Source organism: Trachypithecus francoisi, unplaced genomic scaffold, assembly GCF_009764315.1.
Source record: "Trachypithecus francoisi isolate TF-2019V2 unplaced genomic scaffold, Tfra_2.0 Lachesis_group9, whole genome shotgun sequence".
NCBI lineage: Eukaryota > Metazoa > Chordata > Mammalia > Primates > Cercopithecidae > Trachypithecus > Trachypithecus francoisi.
The window spans coordinates 9,465,788-9,483,835 of record NW_022681474.1 but is presented as its reverse complement, the minus strand read 5'-3'; the positions used below and the strand labels follow the sequence as shown (position 1 = coordinate 9,483,835).

Sequence of the window (18,048 nt, the reverse complement as noted above, 5' to 3'; positions counted from 1 at the left end):
GCTTTTAGGATTCTGTTGCATTTTTAGACGCCAAAGTGTGTGAATCAAGGTGGTGCTGAGACAAGCCAGCATCTGGACAGAGCCTTAAATGTGGTGTTTACTGTGATCATTTATTAATCTTTTCTTTTTCCTTTGAGACAGGGTCTCGCTCTGTTGCCCACGTTAGAGTGCAGTGGCGTGATCATAGCTCACTGCAGCCTCAGCCTGGGCACAAGCACTCCTCCCACTTCAACCTCCCTAGTAGCTGGGACTACAGGTGCATGTCACCATGCCTGGCTCATTTTTATTTTTTCGCAGAGACGAGGTCTCACTATGGTCCCCAGGCTGGTCTCAAACTCCTGGGCTCAAGTGATTCTCCCGTCTCAACCTTGGGATTACAGGTATGAGCCACCACACCCAGCTGATCATTTCATTGTTGTTGAGTCTCAGGTCCTTAACCTTGCAGACTGCATCCATCTTTACACTACTAGTTGCATGGGCAGTATGATTATGAGAGGGTTAGATGGTGAGCATAGAATACGAATGGGGGTTACTTATCTTAGGTGCTTTGTAGAGATTTATACTAAAGCCCTGCTACCCTCTGTAGGGATAGCCTTGCTATGGTGCCTGTGATAACCCAGTATTTTTGTCCAAGATTCTCTTCATAGTGTTGGTCCCTGGGACCCTTCTGAGTGTGTGTGGCCTGGATTAGCCATGGTTTCCCAGAAAAACGGAACCCACAGGAGATTTACAATAAGGATTGGCTCATGTGATTATGGAGGCTTGTAAATCCAAAATCTGCAGAGTAGGCTGATGGGACAGGAGACCCGGGGAGGAGCCAGTGTTCCAGTCCAAAAGCCATCAGGCAGGAAGAGCCGATGCTGCAGATGAAGTCCGAAGGCCGTACGCTAGAGAACCCCTCTGACTTGGGGAGGTCAGCATTTTTGTTCTATTCAGACCTTTGACTGATTAGATGAGGCCCACCCACACAAGGGAAGGTGATTTCTTTACTGTGTGTGTGTGTGTGTATGTGTGTGTGTTTTCTTGAGATGGAATCTCACTTTATTGCCCAGGCTGGAGCACAGTGGCGCAATCTCGGCTCACTGCAACCTCCACCTCCTGGGTTCAAGTGATCCTCCTGCCTCAGCCTCCCAAATAGCTGGGATTACCAGCGTGAGCCACCATGCCCAACCCCACTTGGACTTTTTGTTGCTCCCAAATTCTGCACATATTTAAAATCGCTCAGGATGTTACCTCAGATGGCTAATGAGACACACTGTGAATGTTGCTAAGTGAATTCTGAATCATAGTTCCAAATTCTCTGGAAGCCCTGTGTGTCTGGGAATCAAGTTTCACACACATTTAATATACCTTGAACACGGCATTTTTTTTAGTGCTCCTGGTAGAACTGTTACTTCATTTGCATTTAAGCCATTTCTGAGGAATACCACTTACATGCTACATCTTATATTAGACTTTATTTCAAAATAAAGTAGTAAATTATGTTCTAACAAAAAGCCAATGACATTTATAAGGCAGAATAAAATAAGCAACCAATTTAAAGCGAAGCTGGGTTACTTTATGCTGTCTGCTCTTGTATAGTGGATTTTGGTGCTAAGATGCTAGTCTGAACCACTGTAATTCTGTGCTTTGCTGTGTTTACAACTTTCCTTAAAAAATCAATTCCTAAAATGAACATATTCTCAAAAGCCAAATTGGTGAATTTGCACTTTAAAAAAGCTTTTTAAAGGCACATTTTTATGAATCTTTCTTTCCGTAATCTGATAAAATTCATTTTTCATTTGAGAGGCAAAACTCTTTTTTTGCACATATCCAATCCATACTTGAAAAAGCAGGTGGGCATCTCTAAACCTAATTGCAAAATCTTAAGGAAATGTGATTGTTTCTAGAAGCTAAAGATTACTGGCTAGGCGTGGTGCCTCATGCCTATAATCCCAGCACTTTCAGAGGCCAAGGCAGGAGCATCATTGGAGGCCAGGAGTTCAAGACCAGCCTAGGCAATATAGTGAGACTCCCATCTCTTCATAAAAATAAATAAAAGTAAAGATAGCCTTAGTGCTGAAGAGGTAAATAGCACTACCTCTTAGTTTTCTTCTTCTATAAGAAGTGGTCACCTATGATACACTTTTGAGAAATCTACTGCATCTTTTCCATTTCCCATTTCAAAAATAGAAACATATTAAATAGTAGAATGCTAATATTCAACATAAACTTCAAAAGTGAGATTTTAACATTAATTCTGTTACTCGGTTAAAATCTTGAATTTAAAACTTCTACCTGCAGATAGTAAGTTTAGCTTCTTAGTATTTTATGTGTGCACAGTGGTCTTAAAAGTAATAATGAAAATCTTGGGGTGTATACTTATATGTGGTAATAGAGTTATATCAAAAGAAACTGCAGCTTTAAAGGATCACTTACTACCATCACGTGGCATCTTCTCTTTAGTCTTATCCCAACTGAAGGAGATATAAGTGACTCCAAAGGCCCAGTAAAATCAAAGTAAAAATTACCTGGCTATCTAGGTACATAGAGATGCTTGTATGCTATAAGAACTTAGTGTTATTTTTCTTAACTTTTTCACAATGGCCGAGTCTACTTCTTGGTAACTATTCCCAAAATAACTACAGAAGAGAAAAAAAAAACCCTCCAGGATGGCTTCCTTAAGTGGCATAATTATTCAGTTATCTAATTAACGTTTCTAGGGTCACTGCAGTCAACCTAATGACTAACTTATAATCAAGGCTGATCATATTCTGGCTGGGCGCAGTGGCTCACGCCTGTAATCCCAGCACTTTGGGAGGCCAAGGCAGGCAGATCACCTGAGGTCAGGAGTTCAACACCAGCCTGACCAACATGGCAAAATCATGTCTTTACTAAAAATACAAAACTTAGGTGGGTGCCGTGGCATGGACCTGTAATCCCAGCTACTCGGGAGGCTAAGGCAGGAGAATCACTTAAACCCAGGAGGCGGAGGTTGCAGTGAGCCAAGATCGCAACACTGCACTCTAGCCTGGGTGACAGAGTCTGTCTCAAAAAAAAAAAAAAAAAGGCTGATCATATTCTAATCCTGTGATTCCATCTTACCCAAGTAGGAACGGAGGTGTATACTGGTATCAGTGAACAGTTTCTCAGGCCCAGCAGTCAGGGCAGGTTTTCAAGTAGCTGCTATACATGATCAAGTTTCTCTTACTGGCTTATCATTTCATTTGATTATCATTGAACACTGTCTGTCAATTCCTATAACACACACCTTGGGTCTCTATCTGCTTCTCACTCATATCTCCAGTACAATGGCTTACCTACTGAAGGCACTCCATAAATACTGGCTGAATGAATTTGATGCAATCATGTCAGAAAAACTGAAACTGAGAGGCAGTTAGTAGTAGATGCCAGAAGACAAAGGAAAAATCAGCAAATGAGATTTAATGAGATTCTAATGAAGAAAACAGAATTTGGTCTCTCAGGACAACAAAACCAACAATTTGATATGACCTCAAGTCAGTTGTTAAAAAAAGAATAGTTTAAAACAAAATAAGAAGACAAGCCACTGACTGAGAGAAAGTATTTGCAAAAGACACATTTGATAAAGAACACTTAACTGAAATATGCAAAGAACTCTTAAAATTCAACAATAAGAAAATGAGTCACCCAATTAAATAGTGAGCAAAAATCCTGAAAGACATCTCACCAAAGAAGATATACAGGCAGCAAATAAGCATATGAAAAGATGCCCCACATCATACTTCATCAAAGAAATGCAAATTAAAGAAATGATAAGATCCCATTGTACACCTATTAGGATGGCCAAAATCCAGAACATTGACAGCATCAAATGCTAGTGGAGATGGGGAGCAACAGGAACTCTCACTCATTGCTTGTTTGAATACAAAATGGTACAGTCACCCTGGAAGACAGTTGGGTAGTTTCCCAGAAGACTCTTGGCATATGATCCAGCAATTGTACTCCTTGGTCTTTACATAGATAAGTTGAAAACGTCTATCCACAAAATACCTGCACACAGATGTTTGTAGCAGCTTTATTCATAATTTCCAAACCTTGGAAGCAACCAGGATATCCTTCAGTAGGTGAGTGCATCGACTGTGGTGCATTCAGACAACAGAATATTATTCAGTGATAAAATGAAGTGTGCTATGGAGCCACAAAAAGCTAACCAAAACAACACGGAGGAACCTTACATGTGTATGTTCTACTAGGTGAAAAAAGCCAAGCTGAAAAAGCTACACACTGTATGACTCCAACTACATGACCTTCGATGGAGACAAAACTAGGGAGACAGTAAAACGATCAGTGGTCAGCAGAGATTTGGGGGGAGACAGTGAACAGGCAGAACACAGGAAACTTCTAGGGCAGTGAAGCTGTTCTGTGTGATGCTACAGTAGCAGATACATGTCATTATACACTTGTCAAAACCCACAGAAACTGCTCTAATAAGTCTATGCTCGAAAAAAAGAAAAATAGCCTATGATGCTTCAAAAATAAAAGTCTAATCATAAGACCTGTTGTTAGTTATCTGTAGTCATTTTGCTTAGTATAAACACTATCAGGCTCTAGGAACTCGAGGGAAAAAACTACTGTCACATCTAGAATCGTATTTTTATGCTTCAAATATTTTTTATTGAATTTAACCTCAAGTATGCTACCTCATTTCATTCTGAAATAATTTCAGAGAATTAAATGTGGGAGGCAGACATGAAACAGTTTTTCTCTGAAGAAAACCACTGAGTTAATTCCAAACTTACATATTTGGGGGAGGCATATGTAATTTGTGAGGTTTTACTCATCACTATTTGTTATCAGGGAGAACCATTCTCCTTTTTGAAATTCTTCAGGCCAGATTCTTAGTAGTCCAGGCTCAACTTCTTGGCTCCATTTCCGGACATGACCACTCACTGCCATTTATTCAACACCTACTATGTGCTGGACTTCATGTCTGATGCTTTATATGTATTTTCTGTAAGTCTCACACCAACCCTGCAGGAAAACATTTTGACAATTTATACATTAAAAACATCGCAATTCAAGAACGTTAACATTCTAACATTACAAAGCTAATGAACAGAACTGCCAGAATTTGATCTAAAGACTGCCCACACCCAAAACCCAGTTGCTTTGCATACTATGCTGCCAGGTTACTTGGAAAAAATCTTACTTCATCCCTGAAGAACATTTTCTGTAAAGCTACTGACATCATCCTGCTAGTATTTCTTTACTGCCTCTTACATTTCTGCTAACAGCATATGTTCTCCCACCTTCTGAGAATAGAAGCTGTCAGCCCTCCCTGACTCTCAATTAAAGAGAGATATCCCAGGGGTTGGCACCGTACCTGTGTCTAATGTCAGCATATTCCCATCCTCATGTCTGAAGTGATCATCCTGGTGTGGTCTGTTGTTTGTTTGAACTCTTATAGAAGATCAACTCAGGCAAGGCGTGGTAGCTCACACGCCTGTAATCACAACACTTTAGGAGGCCGAGGCAGGAAGACTGCTTGAGCTCAAGAGTTTGAGACCAGCCTGGGCAACATTGCAAGACCTTGTCTCTGCTAAAAGTCAAAAAAATTAGCCAGGCATGGTAGTGCATGCCTGTAGTCCCAGCTACTCGGGAGGCTGAGGTGGGAGAATCAATGACCTAAGCCCAGGAGGACGAGGCTGCAGTCAGCCACGATTGTGATACTGCACTCCAGGCTGGGTGACAGAGCAAGACCCTATCTCAAAAAAGAAAAAAAAAAAAAAAAAAGAGAGATCAGGCATGGTGGCTCACGCCTGTAATCCCAGCACTTTGGGAGGCCGAGGCAGGCAGATCACAAGGTCAGGAGATCGAGACCATCCTGGCCAACATGGTGAAACCTCGTCTCTACTAAAATTACAAAAATTAGCTGGGCGTGGTGGCACATGCTTGTAGTCCCAGCTACTCAGGTGGCTGAGGCAGGAGAATGGCTTGAACCTGGGAGGTGGGGGTTGCAGTGAGCCGAGATTGTACCACTGCACTCCAGCCTGGGCAAGAGTGAGACTGCATCTCAAAAAAAGAAAAAAAAGAAAAAGAAAAGATAGATCATCTCTCTCTTCCTGGTGCTGCTGAAGGGTAAGATGTAAACCTCGAGTGCCCAAGAATGTAAATGTAGAGAGCCAGCACAGGAAGCCAGAGACAGAGTGCAAGCCTGGGAAGGCTGTTGACACCTGGTCCCACTGCCCTGGAAGCTAGCGTCTGCTCCTTTCAGTCACATGCACCATAAATATCCCTTCTCTTCTTTTCCTTTGGCACAGGCAAGTGTGGGTTTCCTGTCTTTTGCATTCCCTAATAATATACTGCCCTACTTATTTCAAACTGTCTAGTTAGGCAGGGTGCCGTGGCTCACGCTTGCAATCCTAGCACTTTGGGAGGCTGAGGCAGGAGGATCACTTGAGCCTAGGAGTTTGAGAGCAGCCTGGGTAACGTAGTGAGACCCTGTCTCTAAAAGTAAAAAAATTAAAAACAAATAAAACTCTATAGTTCAACATTGCTGGTGGGACTGTAAAATGGTATAGCTGCTCTGGAAGAGTTTGGCAGAATCAAAAGCTTCTGTTCATATAAAATCCTGTAAATGGATGATCATGGCAGCATTATTCACAATAGCCAAAAAGTAGAAACAATCCAAATGTTTATCAACTGACGAATGGATAAACAAAATACGGTACATCCATACAGTGGAATATTATGCAGCCACAAAAACAAATGAAGCAGGCCTACATGCTACCACATGGATAAACCTTGAAAACATGATGCTAAGTGTAAGAAGCCAGTCATAAAAGATCATGTATTATATGATTCCATTTATAAGAAATGTCCAGGCCAGGCACGGTGGCTCAAGCCTGTAATCCCAGCACTTTGGGAGGCCGAGACGGGCGGATCACGAGGTCAGGAGATCGAGACCATCCTGGCTAACACGGTGAAACCCCGTCTCTACTAAAAAATACAAAAAACTAGCCGGGCGAGGTGGCGGGCACCCGTAGTCCCAGCTACTCAGAGGCTGAGGCAGGAGAATGGCGAAAACCCGGGAGGCGGAGCTTGCAGTGAGCTGAGAACTAGCCACTGCACTCCAGCCCGGGCGACACAGCGAGACTCCGTCTCAAAAAAAAAAAAAAAAAAAAAAGAAATGTCCAGAAAGGGAAATCCATAGAGACGGAAAGTACATTAGTGGGTGCCTAGGGCTAGGGCAGAGGGGAAAAATAGCAATTGACTATTATAGGGCTTCATTTTGGGGTATGAAAGTGTTTTAAAATCAGACAGTGGTGATGGTTGCACAACTCTGCAAAAATACTAAAAACCACTGAATTGTATGTATATTTTAAATGAGTGGTCTGTATGGTATATGAATTATTACCACAATAAAGCTGCTTCTATATTTATAGTTTTACATTTAAAATTCAATTACACTTGTAGTTCAACTTTACTACTCTACTACTGAAAATATAAATTTAGAGTGTATGAAGGATTTCCTCCAATGACATGATTCTAAATTGTCATATATAAAACACTTTATAATAACATTCTTTAATGAAGATATAAATTCTTCAAGTAAATTACAAAGGAAACAAAAATAACAAGGACAAAATTACATAGTTTTGATACTTCATGAGACATAATTAAATTGTTCTCAAAGTTTAGCTGAACAACTATACAGTAATATTTTCAAAACCCTGTTTTTTAATACAAAAGAATACCCTAACACAGTAGAGTCTCATAATGCCCTGGCGAACACCAATTTGATGCTTTAAGATTTTAATGTATTGTTAACACATTTTCAAACTCAGGCGAGTTTAGAAAAGTCTTCATATTGAATTCCTTCCACTCTGCGTCCTTTTAAAGGGCCCTACAAATTAAAATAATTTAAAAGAAAGTTAAAAACACATATTCCTAAAAGACAAAAAAATGACACCATACTTATGGATACAAATTTGCCTTTTCTGTATCCCTAAAATATCATTAAGATAGTTAACATTTGTATACATCTATGAATTTTAAGAATAATCTATGGCATCCTCATTAAGAAAATCCATATTTTCTTCTGTGACATCTGACATACATTATCAATAGATATTGTGGCAGAAACCTGCTAGCTGTTCAGTATCTCCTCTGCTTCCTGGATAAATAGCTAATTTCCTAGCTCCCTTGTGGTTAGCTGTGGCCATGCATGGAGCTCCAAGCCCATGGAAGCAAACAGAAGTGATGGTCCAAACGTGCTATCCCCGAAACACAATCTGCCAAGCTTCTTTTGCCTGCCCCAGGCACACAGACACCGCAACTGGAGATGCCACTTGAGGGCAGTAGAGCCATTAGCTGGAAGGACCCTGGGTCACAAATGACCTCTTAGAAAAGAGTTGCCTGATCAAAAAAACCCATTTGGGGTTTTTAGAGTGAAACGTTAACTTCTACCATGTTTGTGCCATTGTCCATTTGGGGTTTTCTCTTTTTTTTTATAGGAAATATCATTTTGTAAGCATTACAGATACTCAAACATGTTTGTCGAGGTTGGCTGTGATAGTTACACTGGTCTAGATTATAAAAAGAGTCCAACTTTAAATGTATTTTCTTCTTTCATATCGAACAAAAAGAGAAAGAGGAAAACTTAATTAATGAAATATATCTTCTATCACTAAAGCGGATATAACCTGGGAACACAGAGAATATGGGCTGTGGACCCACACTCCTCAAGTTAAAATCTCACTTTCAACAATTGATTTAACCTCTCCGTCCTTCAGTTTCGTCTCTCTGCCCCATTATCTCCCAGTGGAAATAATAGTAATATGTGTATGATTGGGTTGCTGGGAAACATAAATGAGTCATTTCATATAAAGTGACTAGACCTGGAATTTAATATGAGCGAGAGCTCAATAATTTTCAACTCTAATTATTATTTAATCTTTTGTTTAAAATTTGAGAGTTGGGTCGGGCACAGTGCCCATGTCTGTAATCCCAGCACTTTGGGAGGCCGAGGCGGGTAGATTACCTGAGGTCAGGAGTTTGAGACCAGCCTGGCCGACATGGTAAAACCCCATCTCTACTAAAAATATAAAAATTAGCTGGGCATGGTGGCACACGCCTGTAATCCCAGCTACTCGGGAGGCTGGAGCAGAAGAATTTCTTGAACCTGGAGGCGGAGGCTGCAGAGAGATGAGATCGTGCCATTGCACTCCAGCCTGGGAGACAGAGTGAGACTCTGTCTTGAAAATAAATAAATAAAATAAAATAAAAATAAAATTTGACAGTTAATCCTTTCCCTTGCAAAATATAACGTGATGATGACGACGATAATGATGACAATGATGATGACCCTAACCCTGGAACTGAGATTTTAACATTTTTTTACTGCTTCCCTTAACAACAAATTATTATTATATTTAAAGGAATTAAGTTCCCAGATGAAGTATAACCTAGGTTGGATTTTTCATTATCGTGTTTAGTGCTCTATGGTCAATTGCATTTTTCTGATAAGAACCACAAATCTGGAGAATAAGAAGCGAGCCAGACATTTGGGTTTATAGGGCAAATAGCTAAAAAGCAGAGGCTATTTAGGAACAATTTATTAGGTGTTAAAAATCTGCCTAATATATGCATACATTTCAAACATTACCAATGACATGAAAACTTAAGGTGCCAGAAATCATAAAAATAACCACTTGCAAAGTTCAAGTGGCGACACATGCACATACAGAGATTTTTTTTGTTTTTTTTTTTAATGCGGACAGCTTGAAGAACAGTAGAAAAAAAATCAGGAGATAGATTCCCTTTTTTTTTTTGAGATGGAGTCTCGCTCTGTCACCCAGGCCGAAGTGGCACAATCTCAGCTCACTGCAACCTCTGTCTCCCAGGTTCAAGTGATTCTCCTGCCGCAGTCTCCCGAGCTGGGACTATAGGCATTTGCCACTGTGCCCAGAAATTTTTGCATTTTTAGTGGAGATGGGGTTTCTCCATGTTGGCCAAGCTGGTGTCGAACTCCTGACCTCAGGTGATCCATCCCCCTTGGCCTCCCAAAGTGCTGGGTTACAGGGTTGAGCCACCATGCCCAGCTGGTAGATTCCCTCTTCTAAAAGAACTACATGTTGCTTTGCAATCAAACAGAAAGGCTTTTCATGTGGATTTGCTCCTAAGTTCTACCTCAGTACAGAAGATGAAACTGGGTCTACAGTGCGGAAGGTGAGAAATTAGCTTTTGATGAACACAACCTGCAAACCAAAGGTATCGAGATGGAACTCAACATAGCCTCAACAGTAATCAGTTGTTTTGTGTTTCCGAGATGAAAACATGAAACAGGATCTGCATTTGATAGCGCTATGGAATTAATAAGGTAAGTTTCATGCATGGTCCATGCAAAAAAAAAAAAAAAGAAATTAATAAGGGAAGGATAAGCAAGTTGTCAAGGAAATACTGGATTTTCTATTGCTTTATGCTGACAGAGTCAGAGAAAATCTTAGAGTTTTTTGTTAAAACTCAATCTGCTAATTTAGTCAGACTCACACGTTCCTCAATGCCAAGTAAGAGTCCTTTTTCCCTTTTTTCCCCTTAGTTTACATTAGTGAGTAACAGTTAGCAAGTAACAGTTTCTAGGTTAGCATTGTCAGGATCAGAAAGAAAAAAAAAAAAAGAAAAGTTTGATTTACTGAAATGAGAATTCTCTCAAATAAGGACCTAAATGGTTTTTCCAGAAAACCTTCCTAGACACATATCCTCTAACAGGCCCATGGGCTTAGGGGTCTTATAAACTCCCCAAGAGAACAAAGAAAATTTAGCAAATTATGTGCAACGTTTTGAAGAGTCTAAACTTTCATTAAACTCTCTTAGTGATCTATTACTCCCAAGCTCCCCAAGAAATACTAAAACGGACTGTACTGGAGATGAAAAATTCTTTTGTTTAGCATCAAAGATACGCAGTGCAGTAGTTCAGAGTTTTAAAAGGAAACTTTCTTTCTGAAGATATCTCGGGCCTCAGTCACAGACCTGTCAGTGAAATATCAGTTCTAAGTCAATAACTAACTTTATTTATATGTCAGAGTTCTTTAAATCACTGTATTGATCTCTGCTACCTTAAATTCTTTATGAAAAAAGGGAAGACATTTAAAAAAGTGGGTGACCTCTGTGGTTCCCTCCCTCTTGACAATGAGTATACTTCCCCCACTAACTTCACTATGCCAAATTGAGTTTTATATTCAATATGAGGGGAAAGAAGGATACAAACGGTACCTATTATACACACTTTCATAAACACCAAGATTGGAAAGGAACAGACCAAAATATTAATGGGGTTTATTGTTGGGCTTGGGGATTATGATTTTTATAATTATTTATTTATATTAAAGTAAAATATATTTTTCAGGTTTTAAGCATGAGTAACATTTCTTTTGTAATCAGAAAATAAAATACTTTAGCAATGGCACAGTCATTAAAGAAAATAAGCTTACAGATTTCCAAATAGGATACAAGGCTAATAAAAAACTCAAATTCTAAAATAAAGAACAATCCAATTAAAAAACACTATGGCACATTTTTAAAGCATTTTGAAATTTCTGTCTTTGTATAAACAAACTTACAGTTTCAATGACGATAGTAGCTGAAAACGTCTTCTCATTGATGGATTCAAGGGTACCTTCATTTCCTCTATAGCCTCCATTTAAAACTAGAATTCTTTTTCCTATGATGGAAAAGAATATAAAAATTAATGTGAAGAAATAGCTCCATTTTTCTTCTAACTTGTTACAGCAATGTACAAAAATGTACTACTTAATAAACATAATAAAAAACAAAACCCTTTTTCTTAGAAGTTCTCTCTTTTTTTTTTTTGAGATGTTTTACTTTTAGACTGCAAGGAATATAAGGTACTTGGAGAAAATGTTCAGAGTCCAGAAGTAATCAGAGAAAATTTAGGTTACTTTGTCTCTTTGCAAAATGCATAAGATGGTTTGGCAGTTTTACAAAACTTTAAAGTTATACCTACCATGTGACTGAGCCATTCTATGTATTCACCCAAGAAAAAAGAAACCAGATATCCACACAAAGCTTTGTACATATATGTTCACAGTAATTTTAACAGCCAAAAGCTGTAAATAAGCCAAATGTCTATCAACAGATAACTGGGTAAACAAAGTGGTACAGGAGTCCCCCCTTATCCCAGGTTTTGGTTACTCAGTCAGCACGGTCCAAAAATAGGTGTATACAGTACAATAAAATATTTTGAGAGAAAGAGACCACATTCACATGACTTTTATTATAGTATATTTTATAATTGCTCTTTTATTATTAGCTATTATTCTCAATCTTTTACTGTGCCTAATTCATAAGTTAAACTTTATTATAGGTATGTTTGTGGGAAAAACACATAGTATATATAGTTTGGTACTATCCATGGTTTCAGGCATTCACTGGTGGTCTTGGAAGGTATAGGATAAGGGGGGAATACTGCATATCCATACAATGACATATAGCAAGAAAAAAGAATGAACTACAGATACATGCCACCACATAGGTGAATCCAAAATAATTACGCTGAGAAAAAGTAGCCAGACCAGAAAACAGGACACATTTATATTTATAGAAACTTAATTTATATAAAATTCTAGAAAAATAAGAACTGAATTATAGTGACAGAAAGCCTGTCAGCAGATGCCGAGGAAGACGGGGGACGTAGGAGCAGAAGGTAGGAGGGAGGGATTAGAGAGGGAAATGAGGGGATTTAGCCATCATCTTGATTGCAGTGACGGTTTTATGAAGTAGGCAACGTTCAAACTTACCAAATTGTATACTTTACATATGTGTGATTTATTGTACATTAATTCTACCACAATAAAGCTAACACAAGTTTTTCTAATTTGTAAAAAAAATTTTTACTTTAGGAGGAAAAAAGAATAAAGAATATGGTAATTGTAAGTTCCATGGACTGATGTTATCCCTACATTGGCAATGACACCCCCCAGGAAGATTCTGAGTCAGAAGCAAACAACCTGGTCAAAGTAGTGTTTGTACTCAGATACGGATAAGTTTCCAGAAGGCAAAGACAACTAAGGGGGGAAAGAAAGCAAAATAACACAGACTTTCACTTGACTATCGCAGAGAGCTAAACAAATACATTACAGGTTGAACATCCCTAATCTGAAAACCGAAAATTTGAAAAGCTCCAAAATCTAAAATCTTTTGAGTGCTGACATCATGCCACAAGTGGAAAATTCCACACCTGACCTCCAGTGACAAGTCACTGTCAAGAAAGATGCAATCAAAATTATTCAAAATATTGTATAAAATTACCTCAGGTCATGTGTGTAAGGTGTATGTAAAACATAAATGAGGCTGGGTGCGGTGGCTCACGCCTGCAATTCCAGTCCTTTGAGAGGCTGAGGTGGGTGGATAACTTGAGATCAGGAGTTCGAGACCAGCTTGGCCAACATGGTGAAGCCTCGTCTTTACTAAAAATACAAAAATTAACTGGATGTGGTGGTGCATGCCTGTAGTCCCAGCTACTTGGGAAGCTAAGGCAGGAGAATTGCTTGATCCGGGAAGTGAAGGTTGCAGTGAGTCAAGATCGTGCCACTACACTCCAGCCTGGGTGACAGAGTGAAACTGTGTCTCAAAAATGAATAAATAAATAAAAATAAAATAAAATAAAACATAACTCAATTTTGTGTTAAGACATGGGTTCCAACCCCAAGATATCCAATTATGTATATGCAAATATTCCAAAATCCAAAATTGGAAACACTTCTGAGTGAAAGTCCAGGCATTTCAGACGAGAGATTCTCCACCTAGAACCATAAGCCTAATATAACAAATGCTATCCATATACGTCTATGTTTTGCTTCAGGAAAAAAAAAAAGAGTATTCCAGGAAAGGAAAATCCATTGACGCCACAAAACAGCTTCACCAGGGAGCCAGTAAACTACGATGCCCTTGAATCCAAACAGAGATGAGTTACGCTGGCAGTTAATGTTGCCAAGACAGAAAAATAACTACAACCATCAAGCACTGTCAAAATACAGTGGTTTAAGAATGGAACTGCTCATTTTGATGGCATATGTATTAAATGGTCTGCAAAGAGATTTACCTGGTGCTGGAATTACCGTCTCTAAATGAGTCTGGTCAAGTTTCAGCTTGTCTCCAGAATCAATCATCTTCACAACAGCTGTATATTTGTCAATTACTTCCTGTCATGTAAAATGAACACTTTTATAATAGAAGAAATAAGTGCACACTCATTTAAAAGGACAAAAGTAAGTGAAATGAAGACAAAATATCAATTCTGGCTAGGGCAATCAGGCAAGAGAAAGAAATCAAGGGTATCCAGTTAGGAAAGAAGAAGTCAAATTGTCCCTGTTTGCAGATGACATGATTGTATATTTAGAAAACCCCATTGTCTCAGCCCAAAATCTCCTTAAGCTGATAAGCAACTTCAGCAAAGTCTCAGGATACAAAATTAATGTGCAAAAATCACAAGCATTCTTATACACCAGTAACAGACAAACAGAGAGCCAAATCAGGAATGAACTTCCATTCACAATTGCTTCAAAGAGAATAAAATACCTAGGAATCCAACTTACAAGGGATGTAAAGGACCTCCTTCAAGGAGAACTACAAACCACTGCTCAGTGAAATAAAAGAGGACACAAACAAATGGAAGAACATACCATGCTCATGGATAGGAAGAATCAATATCGTGAAAATGGCCATACTGCCCAAGGTTATTTATAGATTCAATGCCATCCCCATCAAGCTACCAATGAGTTTCTTCACAGAATTGGAAAAAACTGCTTTAAAGTTCATATGGAACCAAAAAAGAGCCCGCATTGCCAAGACAATCCTAAGTCAAAAGGACAAAGCTGGAGGCCTCACGCTACCTGACTTCAAACTATACTACAAGGCTACAGTAACCAAAACAGCATGGTACTGGTACCAAAACAGAGATATAGACCAATGGAACAGAACAGAGTCCTCAGAATAATACCACACATCTACAGCCATCTGATCTTTGACAAACCTGAGAGAAACAAGAAATGGGGAAAGGATTCCCTATTTAATAAATGGTGCTGGGAAAATTGGCTAGCCGTAAGTAGAAAGCTGAAACTGGATCCTTTCCTTACTCCTTATATGAAGATTAATTCAACATGGATTAGAGACTTAAATGTTAGACCTAATACCATAAAAACCCTAGAAGAAAACCTAGGTAGTACCATTCAGGACATAGGCATGGGCAAGGACTTCATGTCTAAAACACCAAAAGCAACGGCAGCAAAAGCAAAAATCGACAAATGGGATCTAATTAAACTAAAGAGTTTCTGCACAGCAAAAGAAACTACCATCAGAGTGAACAGGCAACCTACAGAATGGGAGAAAATTTTTGCAATCTACTCATCTGACAAAGGGCTAATATCCAGAATCTACAAAGAACTCAAACAAATTTACAAGAAAAAAACAAACAACCCCATCAAAAAGTGGGCAAAGGATATGAACAAACATTTCTCAAAAGAAGACATTCATACAGCCAACAGACACATGAAAAAAATGCTTATCATCACTCGCCATCAGAGAAATGCAAATCAAAACCACAATGAGATACCATCTCACACCAGTTAGAATGGCAATCATTAAAAAGTCAGGAAACAACAGGTGTTGGAGAGGATGTGTAGAAACAGGAACACTTTTACACTGTTGGTGGGATTGTAAACTAGTTCAACCATTATGGAAAACAGTATGACAATTCCTCAAGGATCTAGAACTAGATGTACCATATGACCCAGCCATCCCACTACTGGGTATATACCCAAAGGATTATAAATCATGCTGCTATAAAGAGACATGCACACGTATGTTTATTGCGGCACTATTCACAATAGCAAAGACTTGGAATCAACCCAAATGTCCATCTGTGACAGACTGGATTACGAAAATGTGGCACATATACACCATGGAATACTATGCAGCCATAAAAAAGGATGAGTTTGCGTCCTTTGTAGGGACATGGATGCAGCTGGAAACCATCATTCTTAGCAAACTATCACAAGAACAGAAAACCAAACACCGCATGTTCTCACTCATAGGTGGGAACTGAACAATGAGATCACTTGGACTCGGGAAGGGGAACATCACACACCGGGGCCTATCATGGGGAGAGGGGAGAGGGGAGGGATTGCATTGGGAGTTATACCTGATATAAATGATGAATTGATGGGTGCTGACGAGTTGATGGGTGCAGCACACCAACATGGCACAAGTATACATATGTAACAAACCTGCACGTTATGCACATGTACCCTAGAACTTAAAGTATAATAATAATAAAAAAAAAAAAAAAAAGAAAAGAAATCTAACAAGAGGGGTAGTTTTGCCTAGCTTAGTGTACAGTGGAAGAAGGGCAACAGGCATGAACAAGGCTGGGTGCTAAAATAAAACTAAATTTAGGAAAGGCAAAAAGGGAGAAAAGGCCTAGAATATTGATACAAACTTTAAAATCTCAGAGTAGGCCGGGTGCGGTGGCTCAAGCCTGTAATCCCAGTACTTTGGGAGGCTGAGGCGGGTGGATCACCTAAGGTCAGGAGTTCGAGACCAGCTTGGCCAACTTGGTGAAACCCCGTCTCTACTAAAAATACAAAAGTTAGCCAGGAGTGGTGGTAGGTGCCTGTAATCCCAGCTACTTGGGAGGCTGAGGCAGGAGAATCACTGGAACCCAGGAGGCGATGGTTGCAATCAGCCAAGATCGTACCACTGCACTCCAGCCTGGACAACAGAGCCAGACTCTGTCTCAAAAATAAAAATAAAAATAAAAATAAATAAAATCCCAGAGTAGCCAAAAGGCAATCTCTCAAGCAAAACACAAGAAGTCCTCGTGAGACCTTGACAGTATAATTATTAGGCTGGTGTAAAAGTAACTGCAGTTTTTGCCATTACTTTTAATATATGGCCTATGATTAAAAAATAAAATACATTTTACTGACAAGCAAGGCATGCATGCTGAGATTTTGAAGAGGTGCTGATGGGACTTCACACGTACAATCTGTCCTAGTAAGAAAACAGATCAACGTTGAGTATAAACTATGGATGAAAAAGAAATATTTCTCCAACAATCATGAATTCAGCTTCCATTTCATGGGATAACCAAGAATTTTAGACACAGTACTTCTGCTACCAGGACTTGATTTTCAAGAAATAACAAAATAGCTTCACTTAGTGACCCAAGCTTTTTTCACAAATTCCATTCATAATTGCATGTCCTTACCTTAACGATACCCTTTTTCTTATGATATTTCTCTCCCAGTTTTTTGGTTATAATTTTCACAATAATTTCCTAGAAAATAACAACAAAAAAAAAGATGAAAGGAAAGACAGAAGTGATGGTTTATTTACTTCTTCCTTTTAAACTATGTTCACCCAAAACCACAGGAAAATATAACTGCCCTGCCAAATATGAAATGCTGGAGTTCTCTGCCTTCCCAACAACGGCAAACATTTCCTTAGCAATCTTTTATTCATTCTTCCCCTTTCTGTTCATCATGGTTAGCAAGAGGAAAAAAACATACACATGTATATACCAAATGTTTGATTTCTACATTGAAGAGTTCTGGAAATCTAGGACTGTTATCGGTGAATCTCAACTCTAGTACTTTATGTCTTTCGTAGATAGTTTCTTTCTCTCTATTGCAGGAAGTGAAAAGCACTCAGGTGTTCAGGTGTTCACTGCTGATAAAAACTCAGATTGCAAGAGACTCACTGGAAACTGCAAGGCACTGAGCCTTCGAGCTTATGCAGGACAGTTCTCACAATGCCCCTTTCTCATTAGGTTGCTTTGAATTTTGATACAAATGGGATTCCTCCAGATTAGTTATAGCTAAAGGTAGTGTTCTTCTGAGCATCTAATTCTCAAATGGGAGGAAAATCTGGACGTATTTCCTATTAATGAATTTGGAGTTTGCTTCTTTACCATTCTTTCCTGATTTTTTCAGGAAAGCTGAAAAATTGGATTAGCTGTCTAAGAGCTAATAATGAAAATTAAATTGCCTAACAATGCAATATTCACTG

The 18,048-nt window shown here is 39.0% G+C and overlaps 1 protein-coding gene across 4 annotated transcripts in view; it reads right to left on the bottom strand.

Moving 5' to 3' along the window:
- Nucleotides 1-7,529: 7,529 nt before the first annotated feature.
- The window catches only part of KIN (Kin17 DNA and RNA binding protein), a 36,945-nt gene continuing 26,426 nt past the window's right edge, over nt 7,530-18,048 (bottom strand). The window contains exons 10-13 of one of the 4 annotated variants that reach the window (XM_033209248.1): nt 17,249-17,317; nt 14,084-14,183; nt 11,583-11,683; nt 7,530-7,867 (exon numbers count right to left, since the gene is read on the bottom strand). In XM_033209248.1, coding sequence (XP_033065139.1) covers nt 7,805-7,867; nt 11,583-11,683; nt 14,084-14,183; nt 17,249-17,317 — 333 coding nt within the window. In that variant the 3' untranslated portion in view covers nt 7,530-7,804. Of the gene's footprint in view, nt 7,868-9,953; nt 11,686-13,291; nt 13,449-14,083; nt 14,184-17,248; nt 17,318-18,048 lie in introns of those variants that run through there. The other 3 variants (XM_033209250.1, XM_033209251.1, XM_033209247.1) reach the window with 3 other exon arrangements.